The following is a 10,258-nucleotide window of genomic DNA, read 5'->3' as shown; positions in this document are numbered from 1 at the left end:
GGGAGCTCCTGCCAACACTGCACCAGGTGGGGGGTTTGTGGAGGCCTGTGCAGGCCCCAGGCTTCCAGGCAGGTGTTCAGATGCGGTGACTCTGTTAGGGCCTGCCCCTGTGGTAGGGTAGAGGTGCCCCAAAGCATCCATTCCAGGGGAGTTCTCTGGGAAAATAACTAGGCAAGCCCGATGAGTTGATTAGTCTGTTTTTGCCTCTTGCTATTCCTGGGCTTTTAGCAAAGTCCTGTATAAAGGTTCTAGCCTTGATCTAGCCGTGCTGGGGGTGCCGAAGGAGGATCCAGGGTCCACCTCTGGGCCAAGGTGTTAAAGGAGATCAGTACCCCCAGGGACCTGCGTGGTGGCAGAAGGGAAATCAGCAGGGGGTCCCAGAGAAGGTAAATCTGGTGTAGGCCCTCCCCCACCAACTCAGGAGGGTCAGGCTGTTCCCATTAGGGCAGTTTTCCCTTCCAGATCCCCTTTCGGCATCCAGGACTCCAGCTGTCCTGTGGCTCTCCTTTGACAGCACATCATTCCCTGGCAACTTGAAGTTCTGGGTCAGGGCTTCCCGGAGGAGAAAAAGAAATGGTCACAGACTTATCACGATAACCACAACCACCCCCAGATTTCCCAGAATGAAGCACCTCCCTCTAGTAGGCCTCCCCTACTCCCACCCAGAACCATGCCCGAAATGACTCCCTAAGAACAGGACATCACCCACCAAGCCAGAATTTAAAAATAATTATATTAATAATAAATATGTTAAATTACATTTAAAACAATAAATAGAAAAATAAACTGATAAATAAAATCAACAGGTACAAAATGTTCCAAAATTTCAACCAAAGAGAACACACAGACGACAGACAAGACAGATGGACATAACGGGAGGGTGCTAAATGCATCCGAGGAACCCTTCACAGTTTCCGTCATGACTCCCTCCTCGCCTGGTCACCCTTCTTCTCTCCCCAACCTGGGAGACCAGGAGACTCAGTGGCTATCTTTGGGGACGCCAGCCGGCGCAGGGAAGCGTCTGGTTCCACCTTGGAGCCCTTCTGCAAAGCAACCTGAAACCCGGGGGCCGTGGGTTCAGGGGACTGAGCGCGAGGCGGGGCGCGAGGGAGTCCCTACAGAGGCAAGTCGGTGCTGTTGTGCCTGGTTTTCCTGGCAGTACCATCGTCTTGGGGCAGCGCCCTCTGCAGGTTAGACATGGCCACGGTCTTTTTGAGGTCAATCACGGCATAGGAGTCTGAGCTGCGGGGAGGGTGGGCAGCGGACACGGGGGCTCGGGGAAGCGAAGGGTTCTGGGGCCCCTTGGGGCGGTCTCCACCCCAGCCCTTCAGCTCCACCTGGATGTAGTTGAGCTGCCTGGGGGGCTCGGGCCCCGGCCGGCGGAAATCAAAGTTGAATACCCTTGGGGAGCCTCGGCGGCGGGTCAGTGGCACAGGGAAGCTGCCGTGGCTACGGAGGGCAGCCCGGGTGCTGGTGGGCTTCTGCAGTGGGGTCTCATCCTCCTCGCCATCAGGGAAGCCATTGGAGGAGGGAGTGAGGCCGTCCCTTGAGTCTCCGTCATCCCCAGCCTCTTCCCCCAGCTGCTGGGTGTGGCTCTCCCACACAGGGGGCAGGGAGGGCAGGTTCTCATAGTGCAGCAGGGCGGCCCGGCGGTGGGCAAGGCCGTTCCAGCCTGGCTCCTCCGTGCTCAGTCTCCAGCTGGCCCCTGGCCGCAGCCCTGCGCTGACATTCTCGTAGGTGCACTTGGGCTGGGCTGGGCACTCGGAAGCGCCCTCGTTGTTGTTGTTGTGGGGGGGGGCATCATGCAGGCTGGGGCAGAGGCCCTGGCATTTCATCATGTGCCGCCGAGCAGGGGTGGGGCCCAGCACGAACTTCACCTGGCCTGGCTGCAGGAACACCTGGGGGTCCCGGGCGTCAGGGCCCCCAGGCTGGGGGGGGAATGGCGCCTGGCCCTCGGGCAGGGGCTGCAGGCAATGCCGGCTCCTGCGGTGGTCATCCTCACTGGCTGGCGTGTTGACATAGGTATGGGACTGGGGGAAGGGGTCCGAGTGAAGCAGGAGGGCGCAAGGGCAGGGAAGGAGAGAGCAGAAGGGACAGCATAAGAGAAGCACAGGGGAGAAGAGCTGGAGTTTCCCTCTCTTCCTGGTCCTCCAAACTTCCCAGGGAAGCTGCAACCCTTTTCCGGACAGTAAGGGACCCTATCGATTCTCTTCCCTTCCCATGATCCTTAGGAGGGGCCATGTTTCCTGACTCCCCCCTCCCCACCCAGACCAATGGGGAGGAGCAGGGCAGCTGCTTGCTCACCTGCTCATCAGGGGCAATGAGAGCATGAGTGGACTCTTCCCCAAGCGAGGGGTGTCGCAGGCTGCTTGTCGAGGGGCGCCGGGGAGCTGAGAATCTCGGGCCCTCTCCCGGGCAGCCAAGGAAGCCATTGGAGAAGCTGGAGACAGTGTAACCTAGAGCTGGGCACACAGGAGACAAGCCCATGTCGGGGAGGGGGGTCCTTACACTACCTGACAACCACCTGCGACTGCGCATGTGGCGTCCCGGGAGTCCTCTGGGGGAGGGGAGACACTCCCAGGGCCCACCAGGTGGTTAGCCCCGCTGACCCGGGAGCCCTCATTCTCTTTCACCTCTCTGTTCTTCTAACCCTGCCCCTTCCCTCAAAGCTTGGCATGAGCCCCACTTCCCCCAGTCCAGGCTTAGCTGAAACACTTAAGGCCACCTTGTCATCACTGAACTGTCCCTTCACCTCATTCTAGCTCTGCCAGTGAGCTCCAGGGAAGCTCCCAGACATCAGGGACTGCATTTCTCTATCTTCCGCCCCCCATGGGCCAGCCCATGGAGAGCAGAACACCGAGCAGGAGCTCAGTGTGGACTCAGGGAATAAACAAGGAGAAGGTGTGGGAGCCTCTCCAGAAAAACAGTCACAGGCGAAGATGCCTGCACCCAGTCAGGAAAGGTAGACGGGTATGACCCAGTAGACAGAAGGAAGGAAGCAAAATAGCTCCAGACTGCAGTTTCCATGGAAACTCAATGTCTTCCTGTCTGCTCCCGGACCATCAGTCATTACAAGGCCCAGGACTCCCCAGCCTCAGCCTGAGTCACCTGAATGGCCCAGACCAGGACTTATTCATTCCCAAGAGTCATCAGATGGCGGGCGACTGTCCTGGAAGGCTGGGTCGCCCAGCCGTCCCACCTGCCTGCCTGACTTGTGCCTCCAGGCCTGGCACTTCCTGGGTCTGTGCCTGTGTGTACAGGCGTGGAGGCTGAGGAGGGGGTCTCCTCACCACTGGGAGGCTGCGGTGCCCGAGGGAGGCCGAGCTCAGCCGGGTGGTTGTGGCGGGTGATGACGGCCGGCTCCTCCATCACACTGATGCTGTTGCACTGCATCAGGTCCTGAAGCAGGTTGAAGATCTCCTCGGCCCGGGAGCACTTGAAGGCAAATATCCCTGAAGGGGGAGAGAAAGAACTGAGGCTCCTCTGACCATGTGCCGACAGGCAAGCACTGGAGAAGCTGAACAGACGCATGACGTGCCAGGCCTGCAGGGGGCAGGAGGGCCCCTCCTCATCCAGAGCACACCCTAAGATCCAAGAGCTCCAGGAGGAGCTGGGCCCGAGGCCCCCTGCTGCCCCCGCCACTAACCATGACCATCGGCTAGAGATCTCATACCTCACCTGCACTCCTCCACGGCTTGGTCATGCTCACAGGTGAGGGGAGGAGAAGTCAACATCAAAGCAGAAAAGGAGAGTAGCTGCCCCTTATCCACAGTTTTGCTTTCTGCGGGTTCAGGGACCCCCGGTCAACCGGGGTCCGGAAGCAGACATACTGTCAGCTACCTCGCGCTGCTTACGTCACTCACCTCGATTCCCGCATCACATAGGCATGTTTTCTTCCCACGTCTTCACAAGAAGGGTGAGCAAAGTACCGTATTTTGAGAGACAGACCACGTTCACGTAACTTTTATTACAGTACATTGCTCTAATTGTTTTACCTTATTATTGTTGTTAACCTCTCACCGTGTATAGGAAAATACATGGTATGTACGGGTTCGGTACCATCTGTGGTTTCAGGCACCCCCTGGGGGTCTACGCTGCAGATAAGGTTGGGGCGCCACTGTGTCAGATGAGTGACTATTCCACTTCACACGCAGCCCCCATCTCCCTCCGCCTATCACCCTTTGCTGCCTGGAGAAAATCGAGCCCAACCCTCGGCTCGATGCCCAACCATGTCCAAGCTCTTTGAAGGCAGCAGAGTCTGTCCTGTTCACTGCTTGTTCACTGGGCACTTAGCCCAGTGCCTGGCCAGAGAGAGCACATCTGCTCTGGATAGGCCCCTGATGCAGAAAGGAAGAATGAATGGGCAGACTCGCTAGGGCACACAGGGCCAGGCCACCAGGCGGCTCTTCCATGCAGCTGCCCTTATAGCCCCTCAGACTGCAACGCAGCAGTTCACAGTCCCAGGGACGGCGGCACTGGGCTGAGTACCTGCGATTCAAGGGCTCCAGAGATGCCCCTGGGGTGTTGGGCCAGCCTGGGATTCTGCACACTCCATCGGGCAACAGGGGGGCCCGGCACTTAGGGGAGGCTACTTGGGGTGCGTGCATGCATATATCCACAACAAAGATCAATAAAACCAGCCTGGGATAGGGGACAACCGAGGTTTGCAGGAATGGGGCAGCAAGGGTAGACGGAAGGAGAAGGAAAAGGACTTTTCTGGCAAAGATACATTAGGGGCCAGGAAAGGGTGGGAAAGCCTGAAGTCTTAGGAGAAGCCGGCGTAGGGGGCCCAGGGCCGCCCCTCTGGAATCCCAAGTGTGGGCGAAACACCACGATGAGAAGCCCCTTCCTGTCCTCTTTCTGCTCAGCCAGTGTAAGCTCCTCTGCCTCAGGAGCCCAGAGGGGAAGACACATGGAGGGGAAGGCTCCCAGCAACAGCACGTCAGAGACTCACTGCTGTGACGGTGGCCTCATCAGAGAAGCCTGTTCATGCCACCCCCGCAGTCACAGCCCTGACTGCATCTAACGCAAGCCCGGGCTGGGTTCCTTCTGCAGAGCTCAGGTCTGGGCTCTAGGAGATAAGCCCAGACCATGCTCTTCCTTCAAGGGGCCTTGACGGGCTCTGGCCTTGACTTCCCGAAACGACCACTACTCTCTGACCCCTGGCTGCGGGGAAGAAGGGGAGGAAGGGAGAATACATCACATTCCAGGTGACAAGAGACAAAGATTAACCTCTCGGGGCTTAGTCTGTACATCAGAGACCCAAAGAGTCCGGCCTCCCCAAGCCTATCATTCCCAAGTCAGGTAAGCAGAGCTTCCAGCCTGACCTGTCATTATTCATGGGCTCCAGAGTACATGACCTGGGGGCTCAGAAGAAAGTCTGTTCCTACAGAGGGGACAAGGAATCCCTCGAAACTGGAGTAACCAAGGAAGGAGGAATCGCTTGCTTTCGCAGATGGGTTCTGGCCTGGGAGTACTGGCTCTTTCTCATGAGCTGTGCAACAAATGCCCCCATGAGAGGACCCAGACCGCAGCCGCAGTGCCTGAGGAGAGAGAGCACTGGCCTGGGAGTCCACTTAGTCTGCGCTCTTGGCCATCACCCTTCCCTTCTCCGGGCAACACCTGCCAAGTCAACAGGCTCGCCCACGGTCCCCTGAGCTCTGGCTTCCTGCCCTGGTACCCACGCAGGCGCACAAGCCCCCGGCCCAGCGCGCGGCAGGAGCCCTACTCACCCTGGCCTGTCTGACACCGGCGGCCGCTCTCAAAGGAGAAGAGGTTTGAGTCGTAGCCATAGCGCCGCAGGCAGAGGTAGGGCCAGCGGACAGCCTCGCGCCGATGCAGGTGCAGCACCAGCTCGCTCTGCGTCAGCTCCATGACCCCGGAGCCCAGCTCCACCCCCTCGTCATCCACATTAGTTACCTGGCGGGCAGGGAACAGGAGGGTCAGCGGGTGAGTCCAACAAGGGGTCCCTGAGCCACGTGGCAGCGGGAGCCCAAGCGGATGAAACAGTGCCACTGACCCACCGCCCTTCCCTAGGCCTCAGCCTTGTCGCTCGGGCAGGAGGGATGGTCGGCTGACCTCCAAGGTCAGATGGTTTGATGACCAAGGTTACAGGACCTCAACGGTCCATGGCTTGTGCCCAAGGACCAGATGCTAATGGAGGACGGGTTCCGTCACAAGCTCAAAATCTTAAGGCCCCGGGCGACAGAACACAGACCTCCTCCACCACCTCCCCAACTCGAGGACATTGCCAAGGGCTCCCTCTTCTGGCGAGCAGGAGACGCTGTGCCTCAACAAGCTGGGAGTGAGGAGGGGACGCCTCTACAGGGAGGTGAGTGGTGGCAGGGGCCAGGGGGTGCCCAGGTCCACCGGGCCTGGCCTTAGCTTCCCAAAGCCAACAGCAAACGCTAATGTAGGCCTTACTGTGTGTTACGCATACTTTATGTATATTAACTCACACACGTAGACTTTTGTTGGTTTCTCCAAAAAAAATTATATGTAAAGCAACAAAGGGATACTGGGAGTGAATGTTCCAAAAGCACGATTTTTGCATCCCAGTATTTCTTCATTCTTGGTAAGAGAGCCACACAATGCACAGTGGCCTGGGCCCCTGAGGAGTCTTAATGAGCCACCACCTTAGCCTGTCGCTTCACCTTCTCTAGGGAGGCAAAGGCTGGACAGGTTGGTCTGAGCCCAGGAGGCCATGCTGGGAGCTTGGGAGAGGAGGGAGCTGTGGGTACCTTGAACTTGGTGGGGTGGTTGTCTGGGACGCTGTCTCTGTTCAGGCAGCTGCAGCAGCTCCCCATGGTGTCAGAGCAGCAAGTCCGCCCTAGGGCAAAACGTAAGGGATAAGGTCATCAAGGTCAGCTCCAAAGAGCCCCTCTCTGGGGACTCTGGCAGAACCACCTCATTGTGATCACCTACTCTTGGACATAGTAGGACCCTGTCTCTCCTCTAATTCACATTCTCAATCCAGGGCCAGACATGCACTGAATAAACATTAATTCAAGTTAGGATGTGTTAAAGATTAATGCTGACAGAGGGATGGAAGAGAGCTTCTCAGAGGTAACATCTGATCTGGACCTTGAGAAGGGAAGATTTTGACTGATGTAATGAAAGCGAAGGGAAGTCTGGGCAGCAGGAAAAGCATGGATAAAGCAGGGAGGGGTGCCTGGGTGGCTCAGTCGGTTAGGTGTCCGACTCTTGATTTCAGCTCAGGTCATGATCTTGGGGTTGTAGGATCGAGCCCCGCGTCGAGCTCCATGCTCAGTGTGAGTCTGTTTCTCCCTCTCCCTCTGCTCCCCCCCCACTCGTGCTCTCTCTCCCTCCCTCTCTCGCAAATAAATAAATAAATAAATAAAAAGGCAGGGGACCAGAAGAAGTGATTAACTTCAGAGGGTGCCAGTCCTGGTCCCTCATCCAGATTCAGCACAGAAACTGTAACTTGGGGGTCCCCCACACTTTGGCCTGGACCTTTTTTTTCCCTTCTTTTCCACCTCACCCTTCCCACATCACCCAAATTCTCTTTTCTTCCCTCACCATCATCCCAACATCTACTTCAAATTTATCTTTCTGATATTCTCTTCCATGAGGCACATCATGCTCAAAAGATACAGTAAGAAGATTGAACTTGTAACAGAGCACATTTTTTTAAAACCTTGACTAGGTATTTCTTCCTTAAAAAAATTAATGCTCAGGTTGCTCCCCTTTGTCTAAAGGGGAGACCAGAGGCCTTACTATCTGGCTTTTCCCTCCAGGATTACAACACTTGGATTATATGTCACAACAGTTGGGCCTCTGTCTAGAATGGGAAGACCACCAAGCTGGAGTGACCTAAGGGAGCAAACAAATGCACAGAACAATCCCAACCAGAAGGGACTGCAACTTGATGCAAGAAATGAATCTGTAAGGGGCACCTGGGTGGCTCAGTGGGCTAAGCCTCTGACTCCTGATTTCAGTTCAGGCTGTAATCTCAAAGTCATATGAGATCGAGCGCTGAGCATGGAGCCTGCTTAGGATTCTCTTTCTCCCTCTTCCTCTGACCCTCCTGCTTGTGTTCCCTCTCTCTAAAATAAATAAATATATCTTAAAAAAAAAAAAAAGAATCTGTAAGATCAGATATCCTTTCAAAACTCCCACTGTATGTGTAAAGTCTTAAACAATCCTGACCTGTATCCCCCATTCCACCCAATTTGGAAAACTCCAGAAAAGTGGCTTCTATACACAGCTCTCACCTCACCCAGGCCATCGGGGAGCTGACCATGGGAGGGGCATGGGGAAGGACCCCCACTTTATTCCCCCTGTTCTTGGTGGGGCATCATGGCAAGCAGTCTGCAGAGAAGTCACCTGGATCCCTCCGGGACACACCTGGGGCTCACCTAGCACAGGAGACAAAGACCACAGGTTGGTGGAAACCTTCCATCCTCACCCCCAGCTGTTAATGAAACTCACTTGCTGTCAGTCCATCCCACCTGGATATCTGTTCCAGGTCCTAATGGGACAGAAACACAACGAAGAAAGTGAGATCAAGGGCAAAAGGGCCACAAATTCCAAGCCCCACAGGCCCTGAGAGTGACTTCCCTAGTAGCAATGATTTTGAAGTCTGAGGCAGGCTTTTCAGTTGCCTCTAGAACCCATCTGAATCCCCTTACAACCAACACCAAAACCACCACCTTACCTTTGCAGAGAACTTTAACTCTACAGAGAACTTTCTCCAAAGGACACTGTGATGTATTGGAAAGAACGCTGGCTTAAGATTCAGGAAACCAACATTCTAGTCTGTTTTGTGGCCACTATCTGGGAGACTCTGGCAAGGCAATCCCCCACCTCCCACCTCAAGGCCTTAGTTTTCAAGGGAAACATCTGTAAAAGGTGAGGATTCTCCCTTAAATAACTTCTAAAGGTAAGCACATAGGAAAAAGATCACGAAAATGGACATTTGCCTCTTCCAGGACAAGCTAAGCTCCCTCAATTTCACATTTGGAAGCTTGATAAATTTTCTGTCCCCCAAGCTCCAAAAGGCCTAAAATTCTAATGTAAATGCTAATAATAAATCAAAATTTCAGAGATCTGAGCCCCAGGTGGACAAGTTGACAAGCCAGAACCTTGGAGATCCTTGAAATCCCACCCTTCTGCTTTCCAAAGGCAGTATCTTTTCCCAGGGCCTCTTGTGCTCTGCTTCCACCTACAACTTCCCAGGTTAAAGGACCCCCCACCCTCCTGGCCTGGCTTATTCTCTAGAAGGAAGCAGGCTGAGGGAGGTGTGCACAGCCTAAAGACAGGCAGCTGGGAAAATACTTGAACCACCAATAGGGAGTCGGGGTGAAACCAAGAATTATAGGGTTGCAAGATGGGGGAGGGTGCCTTTAAGACATGTCTTTAAGATATCAGAATATATCATGACACTTCAGTGGGGGGGGTTACATTGGCTGGGACAGGAAGAAGGGGCTCTGGTCTGGGATAGGTGTGGACTGTAGTTGGGAGTGTCAGGGTAGGTTATGGGGACTCAAAATATATGAGAGCTCGGGAAATCGTGGGCAAGTTTTTTGCATTTTAGCATGGTGCAGGGAGAATGGGGCGTATGCAGGATCAGAGGAACCGCAGAGCTCTGGAAGCATTTGGGGGCATCCTGGAGAACGGTGGCTTTGCGGGCATTACCAGGAGAATTCGCAGGACTGAGGGGGGTTCCAAGGGCTCCAGGACAAGCGAAGGTGTGTCCGGGGGTGGGGGTGGGGTGGTCCTGGGGAGTGAGCGACAGATTTAGGTTGCGGGGTTGTCAGGGGAATTTCTACAGATACTGGGAAGCAATGGGGGAGGTTGGGGCCGCGCGCCTCCCTGGATCCCCGCCCCCAGCCCCGGGACTCCACCGCCCGCCCGCCCAGGGCTTCCTCGGGAGGGAGCGGAGACTGTGGCGCGGCGCGGCCTCGGTGGAACCGCCTCGTCCCCGCCCCGCCGCGCCCCGACTCACATCGCCCCGCGTCCCGGGCGGCGCCGGGCCCCGCTCCCGGGTCCCGCTGCAGCAGCCGCCGCCCGCCCGGAGCTAAGGCCTCCCCGCCCCGCCCCGCGGCTGCGGGGTCGGAGGTCACCGGCAGCACCAACGAGACGCTGCAGGCGGGCGGACCCGATCGGGGGCGACCGGCGCGCAGCCTAGAAGGTCCCTTTGGAGGACTTTGCAGTCGGGAGCAGGGAGCATGCGCAGACGCCAGAGGGCGCTGCGGACCAGCCGCGGAGCTAGCCCCGAGGGGGCGGGGCGGGGGCG

The 10,258-nt window shown here is 56.3% G+C and overlaps 1 protein-coding gene across 3 annotated transcripts; it reads right to left on the bottom strand.

The window, feature by feature from the left end:
* Positions 1-712: 712 nt before the first annotated feature.
* Positions 713-10,051, bottom strand: FRS3 (fibroblast growth factor receptor substrate 3). 3 transcript variants are annotated; one of them, XM_028097909.2, is made up of 7 exons: positions 9,968-10,051; positions 8,235-8,378; positions 6,741-6,829; positions 5,733-5,919; positions 3,291-3,452; positions 2,305-2,462; positions 713-2,030 (listed from the first exon to the last, which is right to left on the bottom strand). In XM_028097909.2, exons 3-7 carry the CDS (start codon positions 6,804-6,806, stop codon positions 1,116-1,118), a joined length of 1,488 nt encoding a protein of 495 aa, XP_027953710.1. In that variant the 5' UTR covers positions 6,807-6,829; positions 8,235-8,378; positions 9,968-10,051; the 3' UTR covers positions 713-1,115. The 3 variants fall into 3 exon arrangements, with proteins under 3 accessions (XP_027953710.1, XP_087880119.1, XP_027953712.1); XM_088023993.1 differs by lacking the exon at positions 9,968-10,051 and having other exon boundaries at positions 8,235-8,425; XM_028097911.2 differs by lacking the exons at positions 8,235-8,378; positions 9,968-10,051 and having other exon boundaries at positions 6,741-6,871.
* Between the last annotated feature and the right edge of the window lie 207 nt (positions 10,052-10,258).

Source organism: Eumetopias jubatus, unplaced genomic scaffold (assembly GCF_037043125.1).
Source record: "Eumetopias jubatus isolate StellerSeaLion01/CBP00866 unplaced genomic scaffold, mEumJub1_p1.0 scaffold_6, whole genome shotgun sequence".
Lineage (NCBI taxonomy): Eukaryota > Metazoa > Chordata > Mammalia > Carnivora > Otariidae > Eumetopias > Eumetopias jubatus.
The sequence above is the reverse complement of the archived record's forward strand: the minus strand, read 5'-3'. Positions and strand labels throughout refer to the sequence as shown.

Coding starts and splice junctions, on each gene's coding strand:
- FRS3 (XM_028097909.2), bottom strand. CDS start 6,806: ATGGGGAGCTGCTGCAGCTGCCTGAACAGAGACAGCGTCCCAGACAAC. Junction 2,463..3,290: donor GGCACCGCAGCCTCCCAGTG/GTGAGGAGACCC, acceptor CTGTGTGCCCAG/CTCTAGGTTACACTGTCTCC. Junction 2,031..2,304: donor TCATTGCCCCTGATGAGCAG/GTGAGCAAGCAG, acceptor CCCTTCCCCCAG/TCCCATACCTATGTCAACAC.